The sequence below is a fragment of the Phalangium opilio genome, unplaced genomic scaffold (genome assembly GCF_054372755.1).
Source record: "Phalangium opilio isolate 3A_F unplaced genomic scaffold, DU_Popi_V2 ptg000078l_1, whole genome shotgun sequence".
NCBI lineage: Eukaryota > Metazoa > Arthropoda > Arachnida > Opiliones > Phalangiidae > Phalangium > Phalangium opilio.
In genome coordinates, this window is record NW_028324186.1 from 745,029 (window position 1) to 761,811 (window position 16,783).

Sequence of the window (16,783 nt, forward strand, 5' to 3'; positions counted from 1 at the left end):
AGGTGATCCAGATCAACCTGCATCACTGCAAAGCAGCCTCGGCAGACCTTTGTCGGAGGTTTGCCTTAGAGGGCCTGGATGTGGCCCTCATTCAGGAACCTTGGATCCATAATGGTACAATCCTTGGTTTAAAGAATGTAGGTAACATTACTTATGATTTTACCTCACTCAACCCCAGGGCGTGTGTTCTGACAAGGAAGGGTCTCGATACCCTTCCGCTTCCGAACTACCTCACTAGGGAAACTGCTGTGATTAGGGTATTGCCCTCCTCTTTTGGAGAGGCAACTGGCCTTGTCATAGCGTCTGCTTACTTTGCACATGATGCCACGGACTCCCCCTCCCACCACAGGAGGTTGCCGCTCTAGTCGACCACTGTGAGCGGCAGGGGGACAGGCTCATTCTAGGCTGTGATGCCAATGCTCATCATGTCACGTGGGGCAGCAGCGACTGCAACAAACGTGGTGATGAACTGCTTGAATATCTGGTCGGTACGAACCTGCATATTCTCAACAGGCACAATGAACCAACCTTCGTTACCTCTAACAGAAAGGAGGTCATTGATGTCACCCTTGCCACAGATAATATCAGTCTGTCGGTATCTAACTGGCATGTGTCTGATGAACCATCTCTCTCAGACCATAGGCACATCTGCTTCTCGGTCGCAGTCAAATCAACTTCGGTTAAGACGGAACTGCGCAACCCTCGTCGGACCGATTGGTCCGGCTACAGGGAGGAACTTTGCCTCCTACTCAGAGGTAATGCTCCTAAACTTACCTCGGTGCTGGAATTTGATTTGGCTGTTGATCTCATGCAACAGGCCATTATCAATTCCTACCACCATAACTGTCCAGCGAAGCCTGCCAGCCGGCCAAGGCTCGTTCCTTGGTGGAATTCGGAACTTGGCAGGCTCCGCAAGCTCACTCGTAAACTCTTTAATAGAGCCAAGAGGACTGGGGACGGGACTATTTATAGACAGACCCTTAACAAGTACAATAAAGCCATCCGGGAGGCTAAGAGGAACTCCTGGAGGGACTTTTGCGGTAGTATCTCCGATGCCCCCGCTACTGCCAAGATCATGAAGATCCTGGCTCATGATAACACTCACCAGCTCAGCACCATTAAGGTGGCAGAAGGTGAGTTTACCAAGTCAGGGACTGATACCCTAAAGTATATGCTTAAGGTACACTTTCCGGACTCCAAGGTTTTTGTCCCCACATGCACCGATGCTCTCCCCGTGTACTTTCGGAGAGCACACAGGGCGGACTGGGGCATTGCCAATAAGATGGTTACATACTCCAGACTTAAGTGGGCTGTCAACTCGTTTCAGCCCTATAAGTCCCCTGGCCCAGATGGCGTCTTTCCTGCCCTCCTTCAGGAAGGTATAGACGCCATTGGCCCCTATCTGTGCAGGATATTCAGGGCCTGCATTGCTCTGGCGCATATTCCGGATATCTGGAAGCGCTCGAAGGTTATCTTTATTCCCAAACCTGGGAAGGCGAGCTATCTTGAGGCCAAGGCATTTAGACCCATCTGTCTTACCTCTTTCTTCCTAAAGATTTTAGAGAAATTGGTGGACAGGTATTTGCGAGATGGAATTCTCTCCCATACTCCCCTGTCCACTGCTCAGTTTGCCTATCAGAAAGGCAAATCTACGGAGACGGCGTTCCATGGCATTTTGAACTGCCTTGATAGGGCCATCGAGTTCAAGGAGATGTCTTTAGCCATCTTCCTTGATATTGAGGGAGCCTTTGATAGGGTCTCTAGTGAAGTTATTCTTCGCGCTGCGGAGCGGTTTGGTATTGACGACACTCTGTGTCGTTGGATACACTCCATGCTCACGAATCGCAGGGTGACGGCGTCTCTTCTCGGGGAATCCCTGGAGATCTCCACCGACCGTGGCTGTCCACAGGGAGGGGTTCTGTCCCCTCTTCTTTGGTGCCTGGTGGTGAATGAGCTGCTGGGTCGACTCGGGGAGGGGGGTGTCACTGCTTTGGCTATGCGGATGACATAGCAGTGATTGTTACGGGGAAGTTCCCTGCAACGATCGCTGCACTGATGAAAACTGCCTTGCATGTTGTTGAGGAATGGTGTAGGGATGTTAACCTCACCGTCAATCCCAACAAGACTGTCCTTATACCGTTTACTCGGAAGATGACCAATGACCTCTTCAATGATATTTCCTTCTTTGGACAGGTTTTGAAGAAGTCCACTGAGGTCAAATACCTTGGCGTGACCTTTGATGCCAAGCTTACTTGGAAATCCCATCTTGATCTTAGCATCAAGAAAGCCAAAATTCTATACTGGCGTATAAGAAGTTCAGTCAGCAAATCCTGGGGCTTAAGCCCCAGTGCCGTGAACTGGATTTATACTAGAATCATCAGGCCAGTGGTCTCCTATGGAGCTCTTGTCTGGTGGTCCAGGGTTCGCCTTAAAACAGCTCAAGATGAACTACGCAAGCTTCAAAGGCTGACGTGCATCGGCATCACGGGGTCCATGAGGACTACCCCCACAGCCTCTCTGGAGATCCTTCTGAATATGCTTTGAGGAGGAAGCTATTATGGGAGCCTGTAGGCTCAACAACCAAGGCTGGTGGAAGCCCAAGCACTGGGACTTCAGTCACACCAAGCTCTTCAGTGAGTACAGCAGTCTCGAGCCATCACTTGCGATGGTCTCAGACAAGTCTGTTGTATCATATCATTTTGACAAGCCCTTCAGCGTGCACTTTCCAAGTCGCACTGATTGGGAGACCAACCCAGTCCTTGGTACTGGGGGGGAGACCGTCTGGTTCAGAGACGGCTCGAAGACGGACTCTGGAGCTGGTGCCGGGGTCTACTGCTTGACCAAGAAGTTTGGTTTTTACGAGAGCCTCGGCAACTTTGCCAGTGTTTTCCAAGCGGAAATCATGGCCATTTGTTTTTGTGCGGATTTCTACATCAAGAAAAATTACCGCGGACGGACGATTCAGATTTATTCGGATAGTCAGGCCGCCCTCATGGCACTGAATCAGTGCCTTGTTGACTCAAGACTGGTCCTCAGTTGTCTGGATTTGCTGTGTTCTCTGGCTGCCCGCAACAAGGTTCAATTGCTGTGGGTGCCAGGACACTGCGGATACCTGGGCAATGAAAGGGCTGATATGTATGCCAAAAGGGGGGCTGAGGCGAAGTTCTTCGGATCTGAGCCTGCGGTTCCCATCCCCCATGGCATCATTCGTCATAGGATTCACTGCCGGATGTCTGCACTTCAACTGCAGCTCTGGCTTGACATGGATGGGCAGAGACAAGCCAAGGAGTTTGTCCCGGGTCCTTCTATCACTAGGGCAAAGGAATTGCTTGCCCTCACCAAAAGCAAAATTAGGCTGGTCACCAGTCTCCCTGCTTAGAAGATTACCTACTTAAGACCTTTCTCAGTAAAACAAACATAATGAAAATAGTGTACCATACATGTCCAATTTATCCAGGAACGAAAACAAGAAAAAATTTTAATGGAGATTTAATCCACATTTTTATTGAATACTAAAAAACCTATAAGATGTAAAACAATTTGTTGAAAATTATTTAAAAATTATTTGCATTAGATATTTTAAACAACTAAAAACGAGATAGAGCACCGTTGGCATTAGCATAAAAACCCAGTGTGTTGCCAACGCTGTGCGATAAGATATTTAGCAATTATTTGCTATTCACGATGGAATTGGAAAAGTAAATAAAAACACTAGAACAAAAGAGTTTGAAAGTAAATAACAGCACTAGTATATTCACAATGTTTTGCGAAGGTATAATCTATTTAGCAATGCTGAGCTGTTTATGATGCTTATTATATAAACCATTAATCGCATTTTAAATTAACAAAACCATTAATTGCAGTGTTTGTTAAATAAACCATTAATGGCATTGATTAATAAATAAACTATTGATGGCATTGTTTATTAAACATTTTATAAATCGAATTGTCTATTAAACAAACCAATTATCTCCCTGTTTAGTAAATAAACAATAATTTGCATTGTTTAGAACCAAATAAACAACACTAGTAGCAAAACGATTAATCGCATTGTTTAGTGAAAAAACAATTAATCGCATTGTTTAATAATAAAACGATTAATCGCATTGTTTAGTGAAAAAACAATTAATCGCATTGTTTAATAATAAAACCATTAATCGCATTTTTTAATAATAGAACCACTAATTGCATTGTTTAGTATTATAGCCGATGTTTGTAACGCTACGACAAGCTTTCTTTTCACTGGGAGTCTGGACTTCCTTATCTGTTGCTTTGCTAAGGGCAAGAAACTGGTAACCAAAAATTTGTGGAATTTCACTATTCTTTACTATTGGATCTCCGTTGTCACTGACAAGAATAATTTTATTCCCTTGTTTAGTATTATTTTTTCCTCGGCGTAGCTCCATATTTTGCAAGGATTTTCAGTGAGTAGGCTAACTATAGATTCCCTATGCTTTGAACGGTCCCTGTACAACAGTTTACGAGTTAACTTCCGTTTGCCTGGTAATTCGCTAAATCCTGTCGATTTTTTCTTTTTTTATATTTCTTGTAATAATAATGCTTTGGATTTAATGTAGTTCTGTAAATCAAGATAATATCATTTCGGGAATTTGCTTTTTCTATTAGTTTTGGTAGCCAGTGGGATGCAGAATTCCATTGCCGCTTTTTATGTTTCTCAAGTAATGTAACGCCAACATTCACATTCCTAGTAGCAGTTTAATCGGTCCAGTTCATATCGTTAAGCATGATATACAGGGTGTTTTTGAAAGGTTCATCACAAAATAAGGAGCGTGTTTATTGGACCAAACTGAGTGAAACGTATCAAAGAACATGGGGTCTACAACATTTAGTTTCGGAGATATATGCCCATCCCTTTCGCAATTCGGATACGGGTTTTCCCGCACCAAGGTGGTCAGTACTGACGCTGAAGAGGTCTACTTTTGTATTTCTTGTTATTGTAACGCTCTGTGGGGCCTTTCCCTCGTAGAGGCTCATGTTCCCTCGCTTTACTTCTAGATGATAAGTCATCAATATGGAGCCTTGATAATGCTGCGCTGCGTTCGCGGCTTTGTAAATCTTCTCTAATGAATTCTAAGACCATTTTAATATGCCAGTTTTTGCCTGATTTATTCGCTTTCGTGTTCGCTAATCTCGTTCAGTGACAACCGTAAAATAATGGGACCGAGGAAATTTTGAAAGGTGTTGGGATTTACTCCCATGTTTTCCAGGCTCCTAGTTTCTACCTCTAATGAGGAATATAACTTCCTAAAGCTGCATTTTCATGGTAGCGTGCAGCGGAAAAAAGAGCAATTTTAGCGTAAACGCAATTTAAAAATCCGCTAACGCTAACAGAAGTTCGTTTTCATGAGCGCTTTTAAAAAGCGCGCGTAGCGTATTTCTTCGAAGATTAGGCGGATATTGAAGATACGCTCGTATCAGAACGAGATAGATATTTACGCTTCATCTAAGCTTATCAGCTTGACGTCATAGCCCCGTGACGTTCCTGAAACCAATCAGCACTCAGCAGTAGGGGCTGGAAAATCATCCATTTCTCTTGCGTTTTGTACAGTACACGGGTATATTTGTTTTCTTGAATGTCGTGTTTATTATAAATCTTGTAGGAAAGCAAACTTTAGGACAAGGCATCAATAGTTAATTTTAAAATTATATCATGGCTACTAAAGCCTTGAAAGAAGCAAGACTTCAAAAACGAAAAGTAGTAACAGAACAAAAAGAGAAACTTATTGAGGCAGTTCGTCAAAACGAATGTATATGGAACCGAGGCCTAGATGCTCATAAAGAAAAAGATAAAGTTGACGCTGCGTGGAACGAAGTGGCATTTATTTGTCAATTAAAAGTAAGATCATAATCAAATTAAAATTGTAAAAAATAGATAACAAAATACGGAAAATAAAAGGTTATATTTACATGACGTTGCATTGAAAGGCAAGGGTTCCCGACTCCTGAACAAGCTATCTTGTTTAACCCTCGTTTTTCGAATGTAAACATTAAACTTCTCAGCAATGCATGTGATGTAGGCTAGTAGGGATCGACTAATCTGCTGAATGTCTGAACGTCTGAACTGCTGAAAATAGTAGAATTCCTACTATAAAATTCTCCCATCCTACCAAACCATAAACTGTCTGAACCTTTTTGACTATTTTGCTGAAATGCCGAATTCTGAACAGTGAACAGAGAAATTAAAGTAAGAGATCGTCTGAACCTTTTTGACTATTTTGCTGAAATGCTGAATTCTGAACCATGAACTTTGAAATTAATGTAAGATAGAGACCGTCTGAACTTTTTTGACTATTTTGCTAAAATGCTGAATTCTGAACCGTGAATTTTGAAAATGAAGTAGAATGGAGACCGTCTGAACTTTTTTGACTATTTTGCTGAAATGCCGAATTCTGAACCGAAATTAATGTAAGATAGAGACCGTCTGAACTTTTTTGACTATTTTGCTGAAATGCTGAATTCTGAACCGTGAATTTTGAAAATGAGGTAGAATGGAGACCGTCTGAACTTTTTTGACTATTTTGCTGAAATGCTGAGTTCTTAACCGTGAATTTTGAAAATGAAGTACAATGGAGACCGTCTGTAGTTTTTTTGACTATTTTGCTGAAATGCTGAATTCTGAACCGTGAATTTTGAAAATGAAGTAGAATGGAGGAGAAAGGTTATTTTATTTCGGAAGTAGATAATTCTAAACAGTATTTTTTTGGAAAAGGCATATTATAATTCGAAAAAGGTTATTTTATTTCGGAAGTAGATAATTCTAAACAGAAATTTTTCGGAAAAGGCATTTTATAATTTGAGAAAGGTTATTTTATTTCGGAAGTAGATTATTCTAAACAGTAGTTTTTTGGAAAATGCATATTATAATTCGAGAAAGGTTATTTTGTAAACAGTAATTTTTTGGAAAAGACATATTATAATTCGAGGAAGGTTATTTTGTAAACAGTAATTTTTTGGAAAAGGGATATTATAATTCGAGAAAGGTTATTTTGTAAACAGTATTTTTTTGGAAAAGGCATATTATAATTCGAGAAAGGTTATTTTATTTCGGAAGTAGATAATTCTAAACAGTATTTATTTGGAAAAGGCATATTATAATTCGAGAAAGGTTATTTTGTAAACAGTACTTTTTTGGAAAAGGCATATTATAATTCGAGAAAGGTTATTTTATTTCGGAAGTAGATAATTCTAAACAGTATTTATTTGGAAAAGGCATATTATAATTCGAGAAAGGTTATTTTCTTTCGGAAGTAGATAATTCTGAACAGAATTTTTTTGGAAAAGGGATTTTAAAATTTGAGAAAGTTTATTTTATTTCCGAAGTAGATAATTCTAAACAGTATTTTTTTGGAAAAGGCATATTATAATTCGAGAAAGGTCATTTTATTTCCGAAGTAGATAATTGTAAACAGTAATGTTTTGGGAAAGTCATAATATAATTCAAGAAAGGTTATTTTATTTTGGAAGTAGATAATTTTAAACAGTAATTGTTTGCAAAAAACAATATTATTATTTGGGAAGTCAATGAAGATAAACAACAATATTTTAGAAAAGGCGTAACATTGTTACACTATTTTCATTTTCATTTTCAAAATTCACGGTTCAGAATTCGGCATTTCAGCAAAATAGTCAAAAAAGTTCAGACGGTCTCCATTCTACTTCATTTTCAAAATTCACGGTTCGGAATTCAGCATTTCAGTAAAATTGTCAAAAAAGTTCAGACGGTCTCCATTCTGCTTCATTTTCAAAATTCACGGTTCAGAATTCAGCATTTCAGCAAAATAGTCAAAAACGTTCAGACGGTCTCTATCTTACATTAATTTCAGTTCAGAATTCGGCACTTTAGCAAAATAGTCAAAAACGTTCAGACGGTCTCTATCTTACATTAATTTCGGTTCAGAATTTGGCACTTTAGCAAAATAGTCAAAAACGTTCAGACGGTCTCTATCTTACATTAACTTCGGTTCAGAATTCGGCAATTTAGCAAAATAGTCAAAAAAGTTCAGACGGTCTCCATTCTACTTCATTTTCAAAATTCACAGTTCAGAATTCAGCATTTCAGCAAAATAGTCAAAAAAGTTCAGACGGTCTCCATTCTACTTCATTTTAGAAATTCACGGTTCAGAATTCGGCATTTCAGCAAAACAGTCAAAAACGTTCAGACGGTCTCTATTTTACATTAATTTCAAAATTCACGGTTCAGAATTCAGCATTTCAGCAAAATAGTCAAAAAAGTTCAGACGGTCTCTATCTTACATTAATTTCAAAGTTCACGGTTCAGAATTCAGCATTTCAGCAAAATAGTCAAAAAGGTTCAGACGATCTCTTACTTTAATTTCAAAGTTCACTGTTCAGAATTCGGCATTTCAGCAAAATAGTCAAAAAGGTTCAGACAGTTTACGGTTTGGTAGGATGGGAGAATTTTATAGTAGGAATTCTACTATTTTCAGCAGTTCAGACGTTCAGACATTCAGCAGATTAGTCTATCCCTGGCTAGGATGGTCTAAATAGCATACGCTTTTGAATTATGTTTGCCTTGATATATAGCTGGTCTTCCTTTGAATTATCGCATACAAGGTTTCTAAATAGCTATGAATTATTTCAGAAGAAGAATGCAAGCGATTGTGGAAAACATTAGTCGACCATTTAAGAAACCTTTTTCATAGCGTCACCATTACAAAAAGTGGAGATGGTTATGACGAAGAAAAGGCGTTTTCTTCTGTGAAATAGGGCTTTTTTCAGCAAATGTTGTTCACTAGTGATGTTATATCAAGAAGGGAGTATGTTTATATCATATGATACCCATGGCAAGAGCTGCAACTATGGATGAATCGATATTTGAGGTTTCCTGATAGGCAACAAATATCGGTATTGGTTTATGTTTGTAGCGCTATCGTTCCAAGTCAAGTATCGACCATTCCTAGTTGCAATCGTTAATTGTTTTGAGTTTAGCCTAGTGACCTGGTTACATGCTGTGTTTAAGTTGTTCATTTTATCTTTTAGGACATCGTCAAATTACTCAAGTTCAGTTAATGTGGAAAAGTTAGATACCGACAGTACTACAAATGAAGCAGCTTGCGTAATATTTAAAATTGATTATATTTCAAAATAAAAGGGTGGCTGTTATAGACAGAACAATGTTAACGCTACTATAACACTACAGAACTCATTTACTGCTCCTGATGGTACAGAATTTGACATTTTTGACAATGAATCCGAGGATATGGATGTATTTTTAAACGGAAAAGACGGGGACATTACATCCAAAGATGGACACTCTTCTGATAAAACGGCACAATTGTCGGAAAAATTTGGACCAAGTTGGAACAAACCTGGAACAAACCTGGAACATCTTCGGACAAATCTGATAGGTAAGGTTACATAAAGAGACATTTGAGGGAGCTGTAAGCGAGGCTGAACAAATTCCAAAGTTCAACTTCAACGAGGGTAACGTCAGAGGAGAGAAACGCCCTTGAGGGATAGAAGAAAACATTTCGAAGGAAAATCTGAAGTGAATAAGAGAAAAAGACAAGGTGGAAAGGAGTCTGATGATATCAACGCTCCTGTCTTAAAAGCGTTGAATGGGTTAAACAAGTATAAAGAAATAAAAAGGATGGTGAAGAGGAAAATTAAGTTATTTTTTATAGATCTTCAAAATCATGGGGAGATATTTCTTGAATGATTAACTACGGAGATAACTTGTTTAATTAGTAGAAGAAACGATAAAAATAAATTGGCTTTCCTCTTCACCCTCACTTTGAAACACGAAACGAAATAATACAAACAACTCCAATAAAAAAGTTTTTATTTTTAGTGATATTGCAATGTTAAATAAAGATACACCCGCTGATCATTGCAATATATTTGGAGAATACGTTGCTAGCCTGTTACGCCAAGTGCCAAATCATTCAAAGGCAGAAATTGAATGTAAAATAATTCAAAGTTTAACTAATTGTATTCGAGATAATACAATATTGTAATTTGTCAATCATTAAAGGTTCATTCACATTTATTTTTTGGTAATTCTACATTCACATATTTTATAAATACAAAAAATAAATAAATACAATAAATAATAATACTAATAATAATATAAATATTTGAATTTGGAATATCAAGTCGGAATGAAAAATTTTAACTACGAATTGCTACTGTTCAGGGTCACGCTTTCTACAGCATTTAGTTCATTTTTCTGATCTTGGATTAATCACTCCTGGTACTTCCCAGTGCCATTCAATTTCACCGTCTTCACTACAAAAGTATTTGGCAAACGTATCTCTGTTATCGTTTGCTTCTTTGCAGAAATTACGCGCTGATGTTGGTGCCATATCAGATAAACCATTCGCTGGGTTTTTTTCAAGCATCTCTTTCCATCCTTTTTCGGCGAACCCTTTTAAACAATAGGTTTTATCGTCAGGAGTTTTGGCTTCCACCGTAATTAGGAAATTATGAAGGACAGTTGTAGCCTTCACTACAAAATCAACATTTGTAGGCTTCATTGCGATGTGTCTAGTGTATACTCTCCACCTTGCTGCGAGTATACCGAAAGCATTTTCTACACATCGTCTGGCTCTACTGAGACTGTAGTTGAACACTCTCTTTCCACTGTTTAAATCCTTAAACGGGAATGGCCTCATAAAGTTCGGCATAAGCTGAAAAGCTTCATCACCGAGGAGTACGTGTCTCACTTTTATATCCGTTCCTGAAAGGGTGCTTGAAGGCGGAAAGTTAATATTTTGGGAAGTTATATCTTGGCCAAAGTCCGAAGATTTAAAAACACCTCCGTCTGAGCTTGATCCATATCCGCCAACGTCAACGGTTAAAAATTTGGAGAACTTCCCAATTGGCTCGGCAAGTTTTGTTAATTATGTTGCAAGTGGTTGTTAAGCCAATTCGAAAGGCGTACGACATGCTTGGTATCTGATCACCTGTAGCCAGAAAACGAAGAGCAAGGGCTTATCGTTCTTCAGAGCTTATTAAGTCGCTTCTTCCAAAACACTGTGGCTCAAGTTTGTGTCTCACTAATGAGAGGAGAAGGTCAAATTTCTGAGGTGACATTCTAGTATAGTTTTTAAAATATGCGTGGTCATGTTGTCTCATAGCTTGCAACGGTTTCGCCCTCCGACCCCGTTGCAGACGACGGAGAGCTGAACTTTGAAATTTTGCTGTGAATATGTTCAGCCCGTATACTTCAGCCCTCTCCGCCGTCTACGTCACTTCCCCCTTCTTTTTCGTCTCGAGCCAAGATTTCTTCTTAGACGCACCGGTTCGAGATAGAGAGAATTCTCTTCGACTGCCGAGGAGCACAGTCTCTCCCCGCAGATTACTCCGAAATTATGGACTGCGTTGTATAATTTTGCCGCGATATCCCAGAGTGGAACGCGTTTAGTATTTAAACTCTGTCTTCTTTTGATCTCAAATTAAATCAGTAATTTGAGCAGAAGGTATGAGTAATTTCTATAATTAAGGTTCCCAGTCGGATTAGGCTTATTTAATTTTAGAATCGCCGTTTTTAAGACTTAACGTTGTCACGAGGTCCCCCTTTGTTAAATTAGGGCTACCTAACTTCCTGTGACGGAATTCCCTTTTAGCGACCGGCCAATTTAATTTCTTCCAGGGGCAGTCCGTTGCAAGCTGTCAACTGAAAACGACAAATATGTTATGAAGATTGAAATCATTGGCTTATTTGCCCATACTCAAATATACCAGTGTTGTATGATGTCCTTCTCTATTTCTTTTCCTCCAAATAGGATGAAATCACCATCTTTTCTTGGTAGGCACCCGATTCAGTACTAGCAAAGCAATCAATAATAATTTCTTGCGCAAAAGAGCGTTTAAAAGATTCTTCCGATTTTTTTGCTTTTGAACAGCCATCTTTAAAACCTTCAATAATGAACTTTCAACAATAAGCTAGCGCTTGTGTACTCCTCGCGCCCGGCCTCTGGGGCGAGGTCAAATGAACCCAGAGGCCGGGCGAGGTCAAATGCACCCCGAGGCGGAGCTATGTCAACTGCACCCCGTGGCGGAGCTATGTCAACTGCACCCCGTGGCGGAGCTATGTCGACTGCACCCCGTGGCGGAGCTATGTCGACTGCACCCCGTGGCGGAGCTATGTTGACTGCACCCCGTGGCGGAGCTATGTTGACTGCACCCCGTGGCGGAGCTATGTCGACTGCACCCCGTGGCAGAGCTATGTCGACTGCACCTCGTGGCGGAGCTATGTCGACGGCACCCCGTGGCGAAGCGAGGTCGACGGCGGAACCGAGGAATAGGGCGGTGGCTGGCTTAGGACGGACGGATTCACCGGTGACAAAATACGCCGCGGCTGTTATTGTTAAAAATTTCAATTACACAATCTTGAACCACCAGATAAAAGAATGGTTCAATACTTAATTAATAAAACTCTCCACCATTTCTCTGGGCGTTGTTGCCGTGGATTTTTAATTTCAATCCTCTTTTTCTTAAATATTTTTTTCTTTAAAAAGGTTCTAAAAATAAAAAGAAAATTATATGTACCAAGGTGATGGATTTTTCTCGCATCCAGGGAAAAAGCTTTGGCTGCTGTTTGCGAGTTAACTAAACAAAGAATATTAGACTTCGAAGGAAAAACAACCACATTTTCCCTTGAGTGATTAGTTTTATAGAATCTTATCGTTGGAAATTTATATATTTTGAGAATTTTATGGTTTTAAGTTTTTAGTTAATTTAACCCTTTTAAGTTTGAATATTTTTTGTTAATTTAACCCTTTTAAGTTTAAATATTTTTTGGTTAATTTAACCCATTTAAGTTTGAATATTTTTTTGTTAATTTAACCCTTTTAAGAATCTATAAGTTGGTGAATTTCATCGTTTTAAATAAATTGAGATTTTTGTTTAAATTATTAAAGTTTCTGATCTATCTTTTAAACACAAGAGTCCCAAAAATAATTTCCACCAAATAAATATAATTACCTAATTTCATCCCATACTTGAGTATGAAACTCGATGGACGAACTTGATAGTAACTTATTATTAAAGAGCCCTCCTAGTTCCTTGCAATATTCAATAAGAGCATTGACCAAGAACAGTACATCCAGGAAACCCGTAATTTAAAAATAATTCTTATGATGAAGTTGTTTAATTTTCTTTTCAAAAAGTGTAATTTATGAATTTAGATAAGTTGCGTTTGAATGTCCACATTTTGTTACTCCAAAGGATGTTTTAAACTAGAAATAATATTTCAAATGAAGCGATTACTCAAAGCAGAAATCACCTATTCCCAATAATCTACCTACATTTCAGTTACTCCTTTACCGTAGTAAAAACATTGTAGATCCTAACTTCAAACCACTATTTGAGCTAATTTAGGTGGGAATTTAAACTAACGAGCATGAAAGAAATTTTCCTCACCCACGTGGTCTCAAACCCGGGGTCTCCCAGGTGCGAAGCGAATAAGATAACCACTGCACAGAAGACACATATAGAAGTGGGCATCGTTTGACTAAATCTTATTTCAATTAAAAACTAACAATAAAAAAGACCGGTATCTGAGCACGAACTTTATTAGACACGACTTCACCGGGCACTGACCACTTCGGGTCCTGATCCTACATGGGATACTGACCACTTCGGGCACCGACCATCTTCGAAGATTGGCATTCAATGGCTCTACCAACTGAGCCATGATACACGATGTTGGAACCTGTTTGAGCTAATTTAGTTGTGAAATTATACTAACAAGCGTAAATGAATTTCTCCGCAGCCACGTCGTCTCGAACTTGAGTTCTTAAGGGTGGGAAGCGCGTGAGATAACCACTACACAGCAGATAATATATACAAGTGTGCATCGTTTGACTAAATCTTCCTTGAATTGTTTTTGATGCCGGTTACTGAACGCAGCCCTCATATCCCCGAGTTTAACAAGGTTTTTTTCCCCCATGGAGTAATAAGAACGGAGTGGTATTTTTATAGTTAAAGCAACCCTCTTCAGTGCAAACTTTCTCAAAGCTCACAAATTTCCCTGAATTTTACGAAAAATTCTAATTTTCCCTGAGTTTTTTTTGAAAACTATTTATTTTCTTGAGTTTTCCAGGTTTGTATGAACCCTGGATAACCACTACACCGTAGTTACATACACATGTGAGGTTCGTTTGACTAAATCAAATTTGTAATAAAAACTATAAGGTCAACATCATTTGGGTACTGATCATTGCAACGGCCTAAGACGCACTGTCGATACTGACCCATAACGAAGATTGAATCTTTGTGGCAGGGGTTCAAGCCAACCGAAATGAGGTTTATTTGGCAGGTGACGGAAGGGGTCAACTCCGACGGACATGGGGCAGTCGGCACCTATAGGATAGGATCACCGACATGTGTCGTATTCCATCAAACTTTGCCGCCCAGAAGCTTAGCTTACAGGAGTGCGCCACACTCCCAACTATAATAGTGACTTTTTTTCCTTTCCAAATTTTGCATCCCCATCTTCCACGACAGTTAAGACTAAACAGTGACTTCACTCCTGCCATAGACGATCCATAGCTATGCCTAAATCCTAAATTGAGCTTTACCACCGCCTTGTTAACTAATTCTTTCCATTTTTCTCACTTAAAAAAACTTTTAAAGTTAGAAGATTTACGCATATTGAATACTTTGGTTTGGAAATATACCTAACTAAAAAATTCAATTTTCAGTGATCTGGCGAGGAAAATACCGCTCCCGATATATAAATTTTTTCGATATTTTTTTTATTGAGTAGATGATTTTCATGAACGTATAAAACGCCATAAAAATAACTATTTCGAGTCTAAATTATCGACCCATCTTCAAAAATGGTCACTGAAATATTACTATCCTAAAATCTGGAAAAAAAGGAAAGCCATATTACTCGAATTTTGGTTATGAAAAACCGTTTTATATGGGGTATATACATTCTAGTGTCGTTAAGGATTAGATTTAAGACACATTTTTAAAATTTGGTTCATATTTCTCGTCATCCTGAAGATTTTTTATTACAATGACCACACAATGCCCAGCAAGCTAATCCAGATCGTTTACATACACAGTTCTTTATACAAGATGTTCTGCAGACTGCAGGTACAAATAATGAGTGTTATAAGTTCATCTAATGCCGGAAGGAGAATGGTGTGAATTGGTCTTCGAATTTCGTGATCGCAAACCAATCCCCACTGTTCAGGATTAAATCTTTTCCTAGCTATTGTTGGACTTGAAGATACGCTCGGAAAAAATGTAGTTTTGCGGCGTCGGTTGTTGGATGGCGAGATCAAATGAGGACTTGACAGTATGTGTGTGTAATATCTATATAGTTGAAGCGTGACATGTCAATTATCACCCTGAAAAAAGCGAATAGAAATCTCTCATCGGCAGCAGCTCTGGCTTCCTTAGATGCAATATGGTCCTTAAAAAAGCGCAACAAATTTTTAAGATGTTGATTATCTGTCATTAGTTTAAACCACGCCTTATCATAACCAAACCCAGTTACAACACCTAAATGAAAGAAGTGTTCTCTTAACCTATTTAACTAAAAGGACTTGTCGTGGCGGAGGGGTCCTGAGTTCGGTGTGACGGTTCGGGAGTTCCTTGTGTTCTTCCTTGGATCAGATCGTTCCTTGCCGCATTCCGTGAAGGTTTTGCTGGGCCGCTTCGCCCCGCCCAGGTGTTGCCTTGGCTCGCCCCCGCTATTGGTAACCCTTTAGGGTTCGCAGATACACTATTTGTTTGGACCGTATGGCACTGTTGCGCTTGGAGAGAACTTCCCCGCCCCTCGTCCCGTCTACTTGAGGCCCGCCCCTCAACCCATCATCATCGAACGCCCCATCGCCGTAACGCCCACCAGCGGATACAGAGTCATCTCGGTTCCCCGCGCCAGTTCCGGCTACAGAGTACTCGAATCCGGTTCTCCTTACGAATACATCGTTCGACGATAAACCCCGAGTCGCAATGAACTTAATTCTAATTGAATACCTTCTGTATAAACGCGACTAACTAGAATCGTATCCATCATAAGTTTGAAATAATTGCGTTTATAAGTACGCCACTAGTAGTACTTATTTGCCGGTCCCAAAACAGTACAGTGGAAGGCAAGGGAGGATGGGAGGATGGGAGGATTGCAAGATGGCGGATGAGACTTTGTACGTAAACCTTTTGATTGACTCACCCCTCTCTCAGACCGGTTAGAGGGCGTTTATGATTGACTCACCCGTCTCATCCCCGCACCTGCAAGGGGTGTTTTTGATTGACAGGTCAATGAAGCGTGTTCGATTCTCGGATGTAGAAGTACATACATTGGAGTATGAAGATAGGGTGAATTATGATTTAAGAAATAAACAGTATATGAATATGTTAATTAGATCAAAATTTGAACCATTAATTTCTCCGGTATTAATCAAATGGTTAAGGGGGTATGAAACTCCAGATGACGTTGGGGGAAAAATAAATAATCCCCTAAAAACTCAGCTCTACCGATTATTCTAGATCATTCTAGAAAAATTAAAATTCCCCGTAAAACCCAAGTTAACGTTGTTTAAGGCCATGACGTAAAATGTACAGTCAAAGTTGTAGATTGTTCGAGAATAATCTTCCCGAAAAAACTCACCGTGTAAACACCAATAATGTACAGTCAAAGCTAGGATGATGATCTTATTAAATAGTATAAATAGCCAGGACCCTGAGTTAAACCACCATCACAATCTCACTCAAGCTCGACGAGGAAGGAAGGACCATCCAACAAGTACAATCTAAGTATAGTTTTTATACTCTATCTCAA

At 39.5% G+C, this 16,783-nt stretch overlaps 1 protein-coding gene and 1 long non-coding RNA gene across 2 annotated transcripts in view; both read left to right on the plus strand.

Annotated features, from left to right (window-relative positions):
* LOC149654955 (uncharacterized) overlaps window positions 1-16,783 on the plus strand; it is a 547,559-nt gene that overhangs the window by 168,564 nt on the left and 362,212 nt on the right. The gene's annotated exons all lie outside the window — the stretch shown is intronic.
* Window positions 809-2,264, plus strand: LOC149654958 (uncharacterized). The gene is made up of 2 exons (XM_089844955.1): window positions 809-1,133; window positions 2,194-2,264. The coding sequence occupies exons 1-2, from the start codon at window positions 809-811 to the stop codon at window positions 2,211-2,213; spliced, it is 345 nt and encodes a 114-aa protein (XP_089701081.1). The 3' UTR covers window positions 2,214-2,264.